The sequence below is a fragment of the Mustela nigripes genome, chromosome 1 (genome assembly GCF_022355385.1).
Source record: "Mustela nigripes isolate SB6536 chromosome 1, MUSNIG.SB6536, whole genome shotgun sequence".
Taxonomy (NCBI): domain Eukaryota; kingdom Metazoa; phylum Chordata; class Mammalia; order Carnivora; family Mustelidae; genus Mustela; species Mustela nigripes.
In genome coordinates this window covers 145,402,165-145,421,567 of record NC_081557.1, presented here as the reverse complement: position 1 = coordinate 145,421,567, position 19,403 = coordinate 145,402,165, and the positions used below count along the sequence as shown (strand labels likewise).

General features: G+C 35.2%; 1 protein-coding gene across 2 annotated transcripts; it reads left to right on the top strand.

Moving 5' to 3' along the window:
• Nucleotides 1–208: 208 nt before the first annotated feature.
• TDO2 (tryptophan 2,3-dioxygenase) lies at nt 209–18,310 on the top strand. Of its 2 annotated transcripts, none has more exons than XM_059374717.1 (12): nt 209–318; nt 538–643; nt 1,885–1,975; nt 4,327–4,397; nt 6,276–6,403; nt 8,006–8,192; nt 9,469–9,576; nt 12,599–12,710; nt 13,554–13,611; nt 15,130–15,209; nt 15,959–16,049; nt 17,723–18,310. In XM_059374717.1, the coding sequence occupies exons 1-12, from the start codon at nt 227–229 to the stop codon at nt 17,874–17,876; spliced, it is 1,278 nt and encodes a 425-aa protein (XP_059230700.1). In that variant the 5' UTR covers nt 209–226; the 3' UTR covers nt 17,877–18,310. The 2 variants fall into 2 exon arrangements, with proteins under 2 accessions (XP_059230700.1, XP_059230694.1); XM_059374711.1 differs by having other exon boundaries at nt 1,852–1,975.
• The last annotated feature ends 1,093 nt before the right edge of the window (nt 18,311–19,403 follow it).

Below are 19,403 nucleotides of genomic sequence, written 5' to 3'. Positions count from 1 at the left end.
TTTGTTATTTTGGATATAAAAGCAGAACTTAGCTAGTCTGGCAGAATGCTCACTTCTTTTAGCAAACATACTGTCCCCAACACGGATCCTCTCCAAAGTTTACAGAGTTCAGCTTCTGTCCCAATTGAAACAAGAGCCTATCTAAGAGCACACAGGGAGGGCTGATTGGCTGGTTCCGAGAGAGCAGGAGAGATAAAAGGCAGCTGGAGAACATCTGGGAAGGTCAATGATATCATCGTTCCAGAGTCAAACTTCAGTGCTTCACAGACGGTGCATTTTCACCATGAGTGGGTGCCCATTTTTAGGAAACAACTTTGGGTGAGTATTTACCTCTATTTGAAGGATGGTCAGGATCTTAGAAATGCCAAGTAAGAACACTGCAATTTCTGAATTTCCAAAGCATTCAAAATTGCCATCCTTCTCTTGTTAAAAATCTCCTCCAAAATCAATTAGCGAGAGAATTTTCTTCTCTCATATTATTAGTTATTATGCTTTCTCAAGATCTCCTGTTTTTCTTCTCCCTTATTAAATCTGCAGAGGGGCTTTTAAAAAATTATCCATAGAAGGCAATGAAGAAGACAAATCACAAACCGGTGTGAATAAAGCCAGCAAAGGAGGACTTATTTATGGAAACTACCTGCACGTAAGTGGTAGAGCTTAGCTTTCACGGTTAGGTGCTAAATTCTGCGAAGTGACATTTTCATGTTTTGGATGTTTTCTTTTATTTTTCTCAATCACCAAAAAGTTTTCTGGATGTAAAGACACAGGTGTATGCTTTTCGACTTTTGTTAGCACAATTCAGGTGACTCCTATATGAAAATTCACCTCTCTGACAGAGGTCTGGTCCAAGCAGAGTGCAGAATCTTAAGCAGAAGAGCGTAAATGATAAGATAAAGTGGAGATAACTGGCAGACATTGCACAGCTTGCATAGATAGGACATGGTCTGTATATCCCAGCCTGGATAATTGCAAATGTATCCAAAAAGATGATGTTTTTAAAATCCCTTATTGGAAAGTAGAAATGTTGAAGACACATGTTTTCTTGAAATCATTAGTAAATGCAAGAAGAATATTACAAATGCAGTATTTGGAGATCATAAATGTGGCCTGTTTGTCTTCTATATTTTTTAAAAAGTTAAATGTTTGGAGCCTTTGGTGCTTTCATTGATGGGTTTCTAAGGATGAGCTGATAAAGAATGTTAAAATCTTCTTAGAATAGGTTCTTTGGGGTATAAAACAGTAGAAGATTAAACAGTGAGTTAAGTAAGTTACCAAGCTTTTATCATATTCATTTCAAGAGATAAAAGGGTTATGATTTCTCGTTGAGTACAGTTGTATTTGTTACATAGAATCCTACCCAATACAAGTTGTTCTGAAAAGAATAAAAATCATAAATTTAACTCATTCTTTATGATTAAAACTCATGAATTGTTTAAAAGATAGCTTCTAGAGAATTTGGGAATTTGGAGATTTTTTTTTCGATATTGTATTCTACTTCTTATTAAAATTGATTAAAAATAAGATTTACAATTTCAAAATTAATTTTTCTTTTTTAAAAAATTTTTCAGCTTTATTGAGATATAATGGATGTATAACATTGTGTAAACTTAAGGTATATAACATGTTCATTTGACACACTTATATATGGCAAAATGATTATCAACATAACATTAGCTAACATCTGCATTGTATCACATAATTACCATTTCTTTTTTGTAGTGAAGACGTTTAAGACCTACTCTCTTAGCAAGTTTCAAGAATATAATAAAGTTTATTAACTATAATCACTGTGCTGTACATTAGATCCCTATAACATGTCCATCCTATAACTGGAAGTTTATACAAAATTAGTCTGTCTTTTTTTGTTGTTTGTTTTGTTTAAAGTTAGAAAAGGTTTTGAATGCACAGGAACTTCAAAGTGAAATAAAAGGAAATAAAATCCATGATGAACATCTTTTTATCATAACTCATCAAGGTAAGTTGCACAAAAGATTAGATGGTAACTATTCCACAGGCATTTCCCCACGATAATGAGGAAAGCATGCTGAAAGATCAAGGAATCACTTCCCTTAGAAACGCTTCAGAATATTTTGCTGCCGGGTAAATTCTCATAAGGCATCCCTCTAGAATTTGTAACAATCTTCTTTATGTTACTTCGCTGCTAATTGGATCAGGTAGAACTTTAGCTCTTAAATCCAAGGGAACTTTCTATCTCTTGGAATTCACAAGGAATTTGCAAGATAAGATGGTACTGTTTTTCAGCTTGGAACTTTAAATCAAAGAGTGTGTGGGTGGCTCAGTTGGTTGAGTGACCAACTCTCAGACTCCTGATTTCAGCTTAGATCATGATCTCAGGGTTGTGGGAGGGAGCCCCACATCAGGCTACTTGCTGGGTGGAGAGTCTGCTGGAGATTCTCTCTCTACTCCTTTCTCTGCCCCACCCCCTCCCCAAAAATAAATAAACTATTTTCAAGAATTAGACATTCAAATTTATTGTGACTTTACATAATTATATATAGATCTAGTACTAAACAAAAATATAAAATTTGTCTAAAGTGTGCATTTATTCTCTCCAGTCTTCTTACCTCTGGGCAGTGGTTTTTAATGTAACAATCCATGATTTCAGGAGTTTGGAAAGTACCTGACTCATTGAAATTGTGTGCAGAATTTCATGAATATGTGTCTTAAAGAGGTCTGTGACCCCAGCATATTAAGCTTTACTCTAAGATTGTTGGAGGCATAATAGTGTCCTCTGTCTGACCAGGTCCAAGGATTCATACTAGTCAGTGCTCCATTTCGAGACCTGTTTTCTTTCCCTACCTGTTCTTTGTGTCTTTTCCTCAAATGGTTGCTTGCTTCACTGACTGGTTAAAATGATCAGCCCCTTGGGAGTAAAAAGATGAAGGTGGAAAATAATTGAGTTGATGTATCACCTCTCCTGTTTTCATGTTAACATTTTGATTGGTGATTTAGACTAAGACAAAAATCAATGGAAGAGGACTCATGGCAGGGTAGCACATATTTGGAATCAGAAAATTGTTTAGACTCCTCTCTCTACCACTGTAAATTTATGTGGCCTTGGTCAGGTTTCTTGAGCAATAATTCTTTCTCCATCTGTAAAATGGAGACAATTATTTTATCTTCTTATTCATAGAGTTTTGTGAAGATAAAATGAGCTCATGTGCATTGAGCACTTAGCCCAAGGAGTCTTGCACAAGATAAGCATACAACAAATGGGAGGGCGCCTGGGTGGCTCAGTGGGTTAAGCCGCTGCCTTCGGCTCAGGTCATGATCTCAGGGTCCTGGGATCGAGTCCCGCATCGGGCTCTCTGCTCAGCAGGGAGCCTGCTTCCTCCTCTCTCTCTCTCTGCCTACTTGTGACCTCTCTCTGTCAAATAAATAAATAAAATCTTTAAAAAAAAAAAAAAAAAAAAAAAAAAAAACAAATGGGAACTACCATGATTTGATAAGGAGACTGTCCTCTCACCCTTCAGTTATGGCTCATGGTCAGTGGGTCATGGAACTAGGCACACAAAGTTAAACCTGAATAAAAAGATACAGAAACCGATGAATAAATATTTGATTTTCTCTTGGTCCAGATATGAAAATTAGATTCCTGGAAGACTTCTTAAATATAATTTAAAATTATGATCTGATTCCTCCACTTAGCCATAGCCTTTACCCGTACAATAGCACCAAATAGAATGCACCAGATATCTCTAAGATTTTTGATGTTCTATGCTCATCTAATGACTACACTGGCTATTTAGTTCATTTATTCATAAAATGATCACCCAATGTTTATCTTATGCAAGCACTGTGCTAGGTACTCAGAGTGTTAGATAAATACAATGAAGTTTTAGACTATTCACAAGCTTGTCCTCTCCATAATATTCTAAGCATCCAGAAAACAAAGTTTTGTCATATTCTTCAGGTTAGTGATTATTAATATCTCAGTATGGAATGGAGATGAGTGTCACTTCTGCTTTCCCATAAACCTCCAGCTTCCACACAAGAAATTGGAATTAGATTATGTGCTATATCTTAAAAGACATAGATAATTTATTTGTTGAAAGAAGTCAAAATAATAATAATGAATATGAAGCATATAGAAAACATGGTTGGCATAGTAAAACATTCAATGAAAGAAGACTATCATAACATTAACAGTAGTATTTGTTTTTAGTATAAATATAATATTATATTAGCATTTATTATTTTAAAATTACATTTATTTCTTTTTTGATGTGTTGACTTTGTCTTTTATATAATTATGGTAAAATGCTACCATAACTTTCAACTTGACAATGGTTTTTCTCATTGCAGCTTATGAACTCTGGTTTAAGCAAATCCTCTGGGAATTAGATTCTGTTCGAGAGATCTTTCAGAATGGCCATGTGAGTTCTCATGTTACAATGTTGGATTTATACTTTTTGGGGGGGGGAATGTAGAATACTGTTAATTAGTAAAACTTATGACTAAATGATGGAATGATTACTTAATGGAAACATTTAAAAAACCTTTCTGAGTGGACAAGTGTGTAGTCATACTTTTTCAGTGCCTATTACCCTAGAGCTACACATTGCTTTAAGATTCAAATTTCAGTTTCAGTCCTCTTGTTTAGAACTCGATTTTTTTTTTTTTGGCCCTTAAAGAAAGTTGTTATATATGATGGTAGATTGCCAAAATAGCTAATATAGATCCTTTAAATAATAGGTACCAGAATTATATTTCGTGTGTGTGTGTGTGTGTGTGTGTGTGTGTGACTGTGTGTGTGTGTTTCTTTCAAGATGTTATTTCTAACAAATACTTGCTATGGGGAGATAGGAACAATGATGAGGAAGGTGAAACAAAAAGAAGAAGAGAGTGGTAGAAGAAAGAAAAAGAGGACACCTGAGTGGCACAGTCAGATAAGGGTCTGCTCTCTGCTCAGGTCATGATCCCAGAGTCTTGGGATGGAGCGCTCTCCCCACTTATGTTAATGGCCACTTTGAGGCTCTTGGTAAAAAGCAGGTTTATCCAGGTGTTGTTGGGTCCGTTATCAAAGGAGCGAGACTGACATGAAGTTAAGGTTTAACAAGAGTTTTATTTTATGCCAGGCATCAGGAACCAGACTGACCGGCCAGGGCCGCCTCTGAAGAGAGTGACGACCCCTTGGTCTTACAGGCTAGTTTTATAGGGTACATCCTCAGACCTTTACATATGTGGCTTTGGCTGATTGGATGTTTCCACCTGTCTGGCCTTGTTTTAGGTGTTGTGTTTTAGTAACAGTTGCCTTGTTTTAGGTGTTGTGTTTTAGTAACAGTTACCTTGTTTTAGGTGCTGTGTTTTAGTAACAGTTACCAAGAGCAGTAACTGCTGAGGCTTTATTAAACAACAAAATGTCTACCCAGGCAACATGGAGTCACTACAGCTAAGTAGGTCTAGGCAGGCCCTAGGGGTTTAACAGGTTTTAACGTGGAATCGGCCCCAACAGTGTTGCTTAATCTTCACCCAGAAGTTGTCATGTTTCCTCCACCTTTATTCCTCAAAGCCAACTAAGAGAGAGATTTACTTTGACATCAGTGGCTGTTGTGTTCCAAAATTGGCCTCTCATTTGCTTCCATATAATTTTCTCTTTTTAAAGAAATAGAAATGACTCCTCTTTTGCAGACAATCTTCACACACAACTCAAAGTGGCTATTAATTCCATATATGTTTATGGAAATTTTTTTTCTATTTTTTTAATTAAATTTATTTATTTTCAGCATAACAGTATTCATTTTTTTTCACCACACCCAGTGCTCCATGCAATCCGTGCCCTCTATAATACCCACCACCTGGTACCCCAACCTCCCACCCCCCGGCCACTTCAAACCCCTCAGATTGTTTTTCAGAGTCCATAGTCTCTCATGATTCACCTCCACTTCCAATTTTTCCCAACTCCCTTCTCCTCTCTAACTCAATTTTTAATTCCCATGTTTCTCTTTAAAATAGAGAACTTTAAAAGTTTGGGGTGTCTGGGTGGTTCAGTGGGTTAAGCCTCTGCCTTTTGCTTGGTCGTGATCTCAGGATCCTGGAATCTAGCCTCACATCAGGCTCTCTACTCAGCAGGGAGCCTGATTCCTCCTCTCTGTCTCTGTCTTCCTCTCTGCATACTTGTGATCTCTGTCAAATAAATAAATTAAATTAAATTAAAATAGAGAAAGTTCATAGAGGTACACTGTTGTTGATAGTCTATTGTATCTCCCAGAAAACAGGATTGATTACTTGATGTTTCATTTCTTAACCATCAGGTCAGGGACGAAAGGAACATGCTGAAGGTTGTTACTCGGATGCACCGGGTGGCAGTGATCCTGAAACTACTAGTACAGCAGTTTTCTGTCCTGGAAACCATGACGCCCTTGGACTTCAACGACTTCAGGTGTGGACTGGTGGCTTTGTAAGAAGGGTGATGGACATTGAGAAGGGCACATGTTGTGATGTGCACTGGGTGTTACATTGAACACTACATCAAAAACTAATGACATTCTAGGGGTGCCTGGGTGGCTCAGTGAGTTAAGCCTCTGCCTTCGGCTCAGATCATGATCTCAGGGTCCTGGGATGGAGCCCTACATGGGGCTCTCTGCTCAGCACGGAGCCTGCTTCCCCCTCTTTGTCTGCCTGCCTCTCTGCCTCCTTATGATTTCTCTCTCTGTCAAATAAATAAATAAAATCTTTAAAGAAAGAACAGAAACTAATGACATTCTATATAGAGACTAACTGAACATAATAAAAAAAAGGCGGCAGTGGCGTTTACCCTTTCATTCCTATGGGGTAAAAGAGGAACATGTGTTCTGTGTAAAAAGCCTGTCCCACTGACACTGTGCCACTACAAACATGAAGGAGACTTAATCACAAAGTATTTGAGTTAATAAAAGTTAATAAAAATATTCCTTCACTCACTTTTACATATGAACATAATATGATCGATTAATTTCAATTCATTGTTGTGTGCCCTGTTTTTATCTAAAAAGGATTTTACGCTTGATCTTACTCAAAGGTTGAAAAGCCATTAAAAAGAATTTTAGATAACTTATCAAAATGGCAACATCACTGACACAAAACATCTAACTAAATTTTTAAAAATTTCAAACTAAAAATAAAAGAGAAACAGAGTTGACAGGAAACCGGTCAGCAAAAGTGTCAGTTTAAGTTATGGATTGAACTATAAATGTTAGCACTGCATTTCCAGGTAGCCAAAGCCATATATATATATTTTTTTTTTTAAGTTTTTTTGTACCAAAATCATAGAAGAGCTTTTCTTAAGAACATTGGGTCCATTTAATCATGTAATAGGCAGTGTCTCAAACATGTGTGATAGTCAAGTAGAAATGTAGTAAAATTCCTTCATAGTGGTTTTAAAAAATTGAAGTCTTAAAACCAATTAGATGAAGGAACCTTAGAAGGATATAAGAATCTGGGTGACTGTGGAGTGGAAGTAATAACATTTTTTGATTGCTTATTTTGTGTGAGGCAATATATCATTTGTTTTACTGATAATATCTCATTGTGTTCATAATGACGCTAGATAGTGAGATCAATGATGATATCCAAGAATATAACTTTTAGGAGGGATTGAATCTGTAAAGAATCTTTTAGTACTATAGAATAGGAAATATTGCACAATGTCCACGTGTCTTTATCTCAGGAAAAAATTAGTACACAAACACATAAACATATATGTGTATATATATATGTGTGTGTTTATGTATATACATATGCACATGCATATATGACATTTCTCACACTGTGTACACACGCCATCTTTAAATTGATTAATTGACAGCAATAATGATGTTTAGGAGGCCCAATTTTCTTTCTTCAGTAAGATCAAATCGCAGGTCCAACTCTAGGCAGTGGTGTCCCTGTTCCTGGTGATACCTAAAAGAATAGAACTGATGACCTCTCAATAGAAGAAAGCATAACAATGATTTACAATGTCAACCCTCCTCTTCTTTTCTCTTGCCTTCCTCCATTTATCCAGAGAGTACTTATCTCCAGCATCAGGCTTCCAGAGTTTGCAATTCCGACTCTTAGAAAACAAGATAGGTGTCCTTCAGAGTTTGAGGGTCCCTTACAACAGAAGACATTATCGTGATAACTTCAAAGGAGAAGATAATGAACTGCTACTTAAGTCGGAGCAAGAGAAAACACTACTGCAGCTAGTGGAGGTACATACTCAAATATTATCTTTGAAATCTTACTCCCCGTGTCTTGTTAATTTAGTTTCTGTTAGATCAAAATTTTAAAACTGAAGTGTTTTGTCACATTCATTGTAAATTAAAGCAGAAGAACTTATAAAAATACTTAAACTCAACTAATTAAAATATTTAAAATATAAAGAACTCTCCTGAGAGTTTCAGAAATATTTATATAATCAGCTGTGTTAATATTTAATAACTTCATCTTATAAAAAATAATTCTTTTAAGCAAGCCTACTAAACCACATTTAATTAGCTGATTTTTAAGTTGAGTGTAGTTAATTATTAAATGAGGTTTACTTCTTTAAAATATTCCATTATTGAACAGTTCTACATGTTGCGTATTTTTCTCAATTAACTTAAATTACGAAGAGTATAGTCTTCAGAATTTGTTCTCTTCATAACTTAATTCCCTATGGGTCTATAAAAGGTCTTAAAGGATTACTGTTTCTTCAGAAGTAAATTATTAAATAAAGATTATATGGTCCTAATTTCTTTCACAAGAGGTTTTTTTTGGTTTGGTTTTGTTTTTTGTTTTTTTGTTTTTTACCTTTGCAAATTAACATTTTCTTTTAGGGACTTCTACTCTGCACACTAATCCCCTCAGAATTGTAAATGTGGATTTAGGTCAATACATTGTATCTAATGCCAGAACAACTCATAAAGATAGAAGAAGAAAGAATCACAAAGCTAATTTCAAAATGAAAAATAGGTTAAATAGGAATCCACAGAGATGCATGAATTTTGTTTCATTTTTACATTAAAAAAATCTTGTATATGTTCACTCTCCTGAAATTAAAGTACCTTTTTAAAATAAGTCTTATGGACTCTTAAAATAATTAAGTTATTAATTGATTTCAAAGTTGCTAAGTATACCATGTTCCTACATCCTTCAGCTCCTAAGCCATAAGGTATTTTGAGAATAAACCAGAAGACTTCATTCAAACAACATTTAGATATGTTCATAGATTTATAGAACAATGTTAGGATTTCTGTAATAATCTATTTCTTAACAAATAAAGAGAAAATACTTATCGATATGATTGCTTTAAAGATTAAGAAGTGAAATATAAATTGCTATTCTTTAAATGAAATAGAAGGGAAACATAATATTTACATACAAAAAACATGTGACAAATGTTTCTCAAAATTAAGAAAATTTCCTGTTTCAAGTTCGTAGATGTTAGGCACAATGTATTTTACATATTTTAAATTTTATAATTTATTTACTTAAAAAATACTTCAGGCATGGCTGGAAAGAACACCAGGATTAGAACCACATGGATTTAACTTCTGGGGAAAGTTTGAAAACAACATTGTGAAGGGCCTGGAGGAAGAATTCACAAGAATTCAGGTATTTATGATGCCATAACTAAATATAAGTTTATAACAGATGAAATATCGAGAATTTAACAAATCTCCAATTTTCTCTTAAACTTCTATTTTCCTTATATTCTTTTCCTTTCATAAATGTATCTGTAAGAAATAAATTACATAATAAATTTTATTTTATTTACATATCATAAAAACTAAATTAAGAAGTTCATTATAGATAAGATTTTGTTTTTGATAAATTTATCAGATTAATAGACCTTTTAACTTGTATTGAAAATTTCATATTGTGACCAATTCTAGACAGAAGTAGGCTCACAAAAGACCAGTCAACCAAATATATTTAACCATATAGTTTTCCCAGGACCCGTACATATTTGCAGGGCCCTTCCTACTGGCTCTCAGTTCAAATTTCTTTCATCTTAAGAATGTTATTGTTGATTCTTCATTTCTCATCTTCTCTTCATGACTACATTTCTTGAAAGAATTGTTCCAATTCTATATCTGGAGAGGCTGCATCAGGTAGTACTTAAAGCTGGAACTTTTAAGTCAGTCACCCTGCATAGGTTCAAGTTCCAGCTTCACATCTTAACGACTGACATGGAACTTCTGTTAATTAAACTCTCTTCGCTTCACTTTCACCAATAGGAAAATAGGAAGTAAGAGTATCTTCCTTGTAGGACTATTATGAGCATTAAGTTAGGTGAATATCTGTTGGGTATTTAGAACATGGTTAGTGTAGGTATTTCTTTATCATCTAATCCTCAGCCCAATCCAGTCTGTCTTCTTGTCCCCTCATTGACAGATGGCCTCCAGGTATATAAATCCGATGGCCATTTTCGTTTTACCTCATCTCCTAGTGGCATTCAATAATGACTACTTATTCTTTCTTGGATATTTTCTTTCCCCTTGGTTTGGCATGTCATTGTCTTCCTTTAATTCTCTGGCCCTTATTGTCTTGATTTGTCCCCTTTACTGACTCAATTTTCTTCTCCGACTGATATATGATGGGATTTCCCAATGCATTGGCTTAGACACTTTTTCTTCTCTCTCTGTACTCTCACTACATGAACTCATTCATACCCACTGTTTTAATATCTGCTTCTAAACCATAACTCTCAAACATTCATCTCCAGCATAGATAGCTCTTTAAATTTCAAATTACATATTTCACACCCTACTTTATAATCTCCTCCTGGTCCTCTCAAAAACATAACCATAAAACCACACTTAAAAAATTCTCTCCTCCTTCCATGCTCCTATCAACTCAGTCTTCTACAAATTGAAGAAATTTTTCCCTTACAAACCACCTAATCTGTCAAGTCTGCAATGTATAATTGATCACTGGCACCTCCCTCTTCCTCAATCACTTCTTCAACTTATCACCAAATCCTACAAATTTCACCTTCTGAATAGCTCTCAGGTACCTCCATTTTATCTATCACTCTTAATCAAATCCAAACTGCTCTTGTTTTTCACCTGGTCTCGTAATTTCTCTAAACTATCCTTTACTTCTCCCCAGTAGGACTCCATTCCAATTTATTTTACATACCAGTTTGACCAGTCTTCTCAAAATGCATATCTGATCACGTTCTGCTTTTGCATGAAATGTGTTTGTTCCTCCTTATGGTTTTTTTAACAGTAGGTATTTTATTTTTTAATTTTTAAAAATTTTTAAAATTATTATTAACATATAATGCATTATTTGTCCCAGGGGTACAGGTGTGCGAATCATCACGCTTACACATTTCACAGCATTTCCTTCTTATTGTTTTTAAAATAAAGATAAAAACTTTAACATAGCCTTTCTTCAAAGTGATTGATGATCTCATGTGGCCCAACCATATTGAATTTCTTTAAGATGAATTTAGTTCGTTAATTTATCACCACAGAATCTTTTTCATGTTATTCTCTGGGCTTGAAATATTCTTCCCCAGATAATTCGTTCCATTCTTCAAGTTCAAGGAGAACTTCTTCAGAAAGATCTCCCCCTGGGGCGTCTAGGTTGTGCAGTCTGTTGAGAATCCAACTCTTGATTTTGGCTCAGGTCTTGGTCTCAGAGTCCTGGGATCAGGCTTTTTGCTCAGCAGGCAGTCTGCTTGAGATTCTTTCTCTCTCCCCCATCCCCGGCCCTCTCCTTGCACTCTCTCTCTCTCTTTCTTTCTCTTAAATAAATATATCTTTACAAAAATGATCTCCCTTGACCTCGTGACTACTGTAAGTCATCATGGCATTATATGGCTCCTGCTTTTTACTGTCCACACTTGCAATGTAATGACTAGGTGATTATTTGTTCAATGTCTTATTCCCACCAGATGATGTACTGCATGAGATCAGGGAACTCAATTTTTGCTCACGATTTTATCTCTATTACCTTAGCATGACATTTACTAAATAAATGAGTAATTAATTGATAATAATGTGCTTACAAGTTCTCACCACATGAGTGATTGTTCAAACTAAAAATAATTGACTTAACTGATTTTTGCTTCAGCTGAATTGAGTTGTAAGTAAAAGATATGTAGTAGGCAGAACTATAAGAATTTCTTTAAATCAATCAATAGATAGCAAATGAAAAAATATCTGAGGGTGGAAAAAGTCTAAAAAATCATACTTACAATATATAATACTGAATATAGAATTTTAATTGGATAGTTTTTTTTTTGACTAGAAAGTCTTATTTTTTCCTAAGTGAAATTACTTTACTTTCTGTTTTAAAAAATAGCTGTCTAAAATTAGAACATTGTCAGTCACTTGTAGTTATCTGCAGTTTTGCCCATCTGAATCCATTTCTCATGATATTTATGAAAATAATATTTGAGATTAACAAGTTATATAAATGAATAGAAGGATAGAACCAGTAGGAAAAAACCCATCTCATAAGTTACAGTTTCCAAGTTGTATTAGATGATGTGGTAAATATTCCAAGTGCACCTTTTCTGCTCCTGGTGCGTCTATTTCTCAGAAGACATGTTTTCCGAAATAAGAATCTATGAAATAAGAATCCCCTTTTTGGGGATATTAATGTGATATCTTCCTCCAAGGCTAAGGAAGAGTCAGAAGAAAAAGAGGAACAAATGGCTGAGTTTCAGAAACAAAAAGAGGTGTTACTCTCCTTATTTGATGAGAAACGTCATGAACATCTCTATAGTAAGGGTGAGTATTTTATTCTAAGCATCCTTTCCCCAGGATGTATGACTATGAGATCAAAATATCAAATCTTACATGCGGGAAATAAAATGAAAATTTATATTACACTCATAGAATCAAGAACTGATTTAATTTTATCTGTTATAACCTTAAGTGGTAAGTTTACATGCCCAATCTATTTCAAAGATGTAGTCAGAAGATTTCATAATATGTGTCAGACATTCAGGATACCAGGAGAAATCAGATATGATTTTGCAATTTAGTTCACAATGTAATAGGCATGGAAATGAAGAAAAGCAGTGTAATTGTAAACAGTACAGTAGTACAGAGCAGAGGAATAAGTATTATGAGGGCAAGGGTGGCTTTGCAGAGAAAATCAGTTTCCCAAGGAGACCAGAGAGAGCACATATTTAGACTTTCCAACATAATTAATGTAAGGCTATTATTTTCTGAAGTTCATTGATCAGTGTTATCAATGCCTTCATATCTACACATTTCACAGCATTTCCTTCTTATTGTTTTTAAAATAAAGATAAAAACTTTAACATAGCCTTTCTTCAAAGTGATTGATGATCTCATGTGGCCCAACAATATTGAATTTCTTTAAGATGAATTTAGTTCTTTAATTTATTTAATAGTTGTACTCCTTGAAGCCAAGTAGTTTATATATATACATGCATATATAGATATACATATTAGTTTTATTTTTGAATTTAAGGAATAAAAAATTTAACCTGAAACATTGTTTTCTAAAAAAATATAAAACTTAATTATTTAAGGTGATGATACAAAATTAATATGACTTCCCTAAATTCCTCATTAAATTGAAACTCACTATGTATCCTATAGGTGAAAGACGACTATCATACAGAGCACTTCAGGGGGCCTTGATGATCTATTTTTACAGGTAAAAGCAAAATAGAAGAGTATAACAGAAGCTGAGGAGTGGGTACAGATAATGTATCAGGTATAAAGCTTATAAACTGCAATCATAGTTGTAAAAAGTCATTAAGTTTTGGAGGGAAGCTTAGAAAATAATTGTGAAGATTCATTAGTTTTTGTCTTTTAGATATTAACAGTATAATTTTATCCCTATAGTGGATAGAAATATACATATATACACCCACTAATTAATTAAATATCTTTTTTATTAAATTCTACAGTATATTATATGACATTAAGTGTCCTAAACTGCCAAAGTTTAATCAACCTCAGAAACTTTCACAGAATATCTTCCATCGTTAAATGATGTTGTAGTCATTTTTGTTTTATGAAATTTAAAAAAGTAGATAAAGTGAAAACAACTTTATAAATTGTTATCTTCTTTATTTTGCAACTTCAAGTAAAATTGTCCTCACTGTCTAAAGTGCATGAGGTGTCCTTTAAATGTCCATTTACTCACATTCCATGTGTATGAAGGCCTCATCTTCATGCTTCATAAATTAAATGTGTCAGAACAATGGAGAGCACACTAGCAAACATTAAAAACAAAACCAAAACAAAACCTCTGTTTATTGGACCTCTTGTATTTATTTGAGTTTTTAATCTTCCCAAATTCCGGGGCGCCTGGGTGGCTCAGTTGGTTAAGCATCTGCCTTTGGTTCAGCTATGATCTCAGGGTCCTGGGACCGAGGTCTGAGTCAGGTTCCCTCCTCAGCACGGAGTCTGCTTCTCCCTCTACCCCTCCCCATAGCTCATGTCCTCTCTCTCTCAAATAAATAAAATCTTTAGAGAAAACTTCTCAAATTCATTTCTTCAGAAACATCCAGAAAACATTTTTGACTCTTTTCCTAAAATCCTGCTCAGTTATGCCTCTCAAGTTTATGTATCTGAAGCAGAAAATGTACTGTGAGTATTGAATAAATGGATGAAGAAAGAAAAAAAATATGTATTAGAGGAAATTAAAAGCAATTTTTGTTTTTGAGTTTTTCCTAGAAGAAGCTGTATTTTTATTTGAGAGACAGAGTGAGAGAGCATGCACAAGTTGAGGGGAGGCGCACAAGGAGAGGGAGAATATCAAGCAGACTCTGTGCTCAGCATGCAGCCAGGTGCAAGGTTGATCTCAGGACTCTGAGATCATGACCTGAGTTGAAACCAAGAATTGGAGGCCTAGCCAACTGAGCCACCCAGGCACCCCCATGTCTACCTTTTAACGAGAATCAATGTTGGGTGTGATTCTGCCCGGTCACTTCACATATATTACATGGAATATTCTAGACCCTTTAAACAAATGCTCTAAGTTGAGTAATAGTATCCTCATTTTTGAGATGAAGAAACTAAGTTTGAGAATAATTCAGGGCTGCTCTAGGTCTCAAGAGGCAAAGTTGACATTTGTTTCCAGAACCAACAGATTATAAAACTCACGGCCTCTGAACACATTGGGTTTGCTTCAGTAGATTTCTTTTCATGATTATTTCTTCTTTAGGGAAGAGCCTAGATTCCAGGTGCCCTTTCAGCTGCTGACTTCTCTCATGGACATAGACACACTCATGACTAAGTGGAGATGTAAGTCTCTCCACCCCTTCCAGCACTACCACCTCAACCCCAGTAATCCTTCCCTCCCATCTTGTTCCTTTATTCCTTTTCTTCATCTGTCTGCTCTCCTTCCCGCTATCTTTTCTTTCCCCCTTTGTGGGTGAATGGGTTTGTTTTTTTGTGTTCTGTCTTTTTTAAATCAACCCAACATTTATTCTCTCCCAGGGCCATTTACCCATTATACACAACGAGCATAGTGCCTAAGGCCCAGACTCTCTGTGGAAGCCCAGGAAAATGTTTTATTTAATAATCAGAAGAAAAAATTAAATTTGGGTTAAGTAGAATGTCTTCATATATAATCATAACTTATTCATCTTTATGCCAATGCAATTTTAAAATATTCATATATATATATGTGTGTGTGTGTATATACGCATATATATGTATTTTTTCCTTTAAATGGAGGAAGGGACCCCTGAAGGCAAAGGCAGTGAGGGCTTGTGAAAGTCATAATATTGCCCTTCTCTTCCCCTGTTGTGTCCACAGGCTGGTCCATCATTATGTTGGATGGAGTCACATGCATATAGCCTGAACCAAGTCGGGTGCCAGGCAACCTACTGGTCTCATCTGGCTCTCACATGCAAACCTTCCATATGGCTAAGTGATAAGGGCTGAAGGTTTTCTCAGAAGCAATAATCATTACCAACCCCTTGTTTTTAAAAAATTGTAGAACTAATGGCAGAAAAATATCCATGGAGTTAATCTGTGTGTTTGCCTAGATAACCATGTGTGCATGGTCCACAGAATGCTGGGTAGCAAAGCTGGCACTGGTGGGTCTTCTGGCTATCAGTACCTGCGTTCAACAGTGAGGTAAGATGGGGGAAATTCACCTGTTTTTCTTGCCAGAATTGCTGATTTTTGGTTTCTCTACCTACATTATCTAAGAAATGTGATTTATACTTGCTTCCATCTAAACTCTTGACAACACATTTATACTGGTTATATTAAGGTATTCATATTGGAGAGGTCATTTAAAAAATCCTTAGTTTTGGAACTTCATAATTCTGATCCTGAGATGAAAAGGGGCATGGTACCTGTGGTCGCACGACTTGTGAAGATATGAGAGAGTTCATCCAGGGAGGAACATTTCCAAAAGTTCAGATTAGATTCAAACAGTTATCATTCATTCCACTAAAGTCCTCTTGCCTGGTGGATGACACAGCTGAAAAATAGTTTCTTGATTTCTGGTATGACTCTATTTTATAAAAACTACTTCCATTTACTCCAGAGAGTTCCCAGAGGGTGTTTACAAAGAAACAGGTTGAGATTTATTTAGCACTTAAAACACATTAGAGAGATTTATGGGACATTTATATTGTTAATTTATTTACTGTTCCCAACATTATAGATGGAGATAGAGATAGTTGCATACATATGGAAATCAGGAAACTTACAAGGCCCCTCGGAAAGGGAGAATCAGCTCAAGAACAAATTAGATATTCACACTTAGTCTCCAAAATTCATGTTGCACATGGTTTTCATTCCTAATGTTTCTATAAGATTGACAGTTATAAGACATGCAGGTTCAATTTTTCATCCTTTTTATACATTTTCATTTTCCCTAGGGACAAACTCAAGACTAAACAACTTATAAAATTCATTGGTTTGAATTTTCACGATCATTCCCTATTTTCTCTTTCCCTGGGGATAAATTCTGTAAGCATGAAACAGTAAATGATTGTACCACATGGACCTATATATACACCAGTGGATGGTGGGAATAATGAGCACTTGCAACATTTCTAGTGTTCCATTGTCTCATGAAGTCTTCACAAAGGTCTGATCAGAAGAAGGGGTTGTAGTTTTTATTTTATAGGGTCTGGAACCAAGACACTGAGATTTAGACAACTTGTTCAAGGTCACATGGGTTTGCAAGTTACAGAGCAGAATTTGAGCTCTCATTCGACCTCAAAGGCAAATGCTCTTTCTCTATAAAACTGCAACAGTTAAAACAGTTGACTAACACACACAAGAGTGATTGTAAATGTTAAAACCACATTTGTAGATATTTATTAGGAATCTAAGTTGGCATTTCAATTTATTAATCCATTCATGTCAGTTACTTGACAGCTACTTTTCAGGTGGGAAATATTTTCTAAGGAACAACTAGGAATTTTGTATGCTTAAATGTTTTTGAAATTTTGCATATCATCCTTTCAAAGTCAGAAATAAGAACATACCCTTATCTTTATGAAGGTAGTATGACAATCATAAGACTATGGGTTTTAGTCTGAACCAGCCTGGTCAGGATCAATGAAACACATAATATTGTTTTATGGGCATGAACTTTGGATGTAGAATGAAAAGGAAGTGATTTTAATGTTAATATTCCTTGACTCCTTAATATTACATGTATAATATGCACAAAATATAATACATAATGTATAATGAAGCATAATATTAAATACTAAATCATTATCTGAGAAATTTTAAATATTTCATGTCAATAAATCTGCACCCTCTGTATATTTGTGTTTTTCCAGTGACAGATACAAGGTATTTGTAGATTTATTTAATCTTTCAACATATCTGGTTCCCCGACACTGGATCCCGAAGATGAACCCAAGTATTCATAAGTTCCTTTACACGGCTGAATATTGTGACAGCTCTTACTTCAGCAGTGATGAATCGGATTAAAATAATCTGCAAAAATCTATGAAGACATCGATTTCTCAGCCTGTCTTTTTAAAAATTTTCTATGAATTTTCATGATACACAAAGAGTCCTACTGTAATATATGTATATATATAGGTAAGCACTGTGGTGCTCTGACTTAATCCTGTAAATAATTTTATTAACTCATTTTTGTGATAGTATAAGACTAAACATTAAGATAAGAAGTGAATTCAATTGAAAGGTAACATTGTACATAGAAGATTTTCCTATTGAAACTCAGTGTCCCCTTATACCTTAGTATAGCCACTTAACACAATCATTATCTCATTTCATAATTTAATGGGCTTGTAAACTTCAGCTATTTCAAGTATTTTATGGAGTAAAATGTATCATTGTGTACAAAGACTTACACACAAAAAATTTGAGAAATAATAAGAATCAGTCTCTTTTCCATATATTGTTTTGGAAACGTTGCTTGTATTTACTGGGACTCTTGATGACCAAGGGCAGAAATCTACCTGAAGTTTGCCTATATGGGACTTGCTGGACAATTCCACTAGCTTGAACAACTGGGAGGAGCCTGGGGATGGAGCCAGTTCCTGGAATACTATATTCCTGGAACACTTGGAGGAGACTTTCTGTCTCCTTTCTTCTTTTCTCTAAGAGACTTTATGTCTCATCTCTTCTTTTCTCTTCTTGGCTTTATTCTTCCTTGCTGTAGGCCAGCTCCTTCCTCAAGCAAGGTCCCAGCTCCCAGCACCTCTGGACCAGAAAGTCAAAGGTGCTCTTCCCAGCCCTAGGAAACAGTTAAGTAGCAGGACTGAAGTTGGGAAAGAGTGATATTTCCTTTAATTGAAGAATGTTGTTTCCAGAAGAGAGAAGAGAAAACACACTAAATAGTGATTTAGTTCATTTCTAGTAACAAGTACAAGATTAAGAGTTTAGATCAGACAGGAATTTTATTCTTTTTCTAGATTGGCCTGGATATTGGTAATACTTAGCTGAATTTCTTTTACAAAGGAAGTGCAAAATTTTATCAAAGGAATCCAAATGTATATCAACCTTGACCTGGGGTGATTATAAGCAAGCAGCAAATTCTTGATGGAATTGAACTATTCTTTGGTCTCAATTATAAGTTTCTTCTTATGAGGATCACGTCATCTAGTTTGTCTCTGGATAAACAATTTCATATAATTGCTTTTACCTATAACGCCCTGTGCATGTGTGTGATTGTGTGTGTCTGTGCATGTGCACATGTACAGAGTGCCTGAGAGTGTCTAAGCTGAAAAATACAGAGACAAGTAACATGGTGGCTAAAGACAACGGCTTCAAAATCAGTGAGCATGGCAACAAATTCTGGCACTGCTATTTATTAACTATCCATTCTAGTACAAATTCCAGTTTAAGCCCCAGGATCGATCTATATGATGGGGATAAAAATATTTATCTCGAAGGGCATTTGGGTGGCTCAGTTGGTTAAATGTCTGACTTTGGCTCAGGTCATGATCTCAGGGTCCTGGGATGGAGCCCCATGCCCAGCTCCCTGCT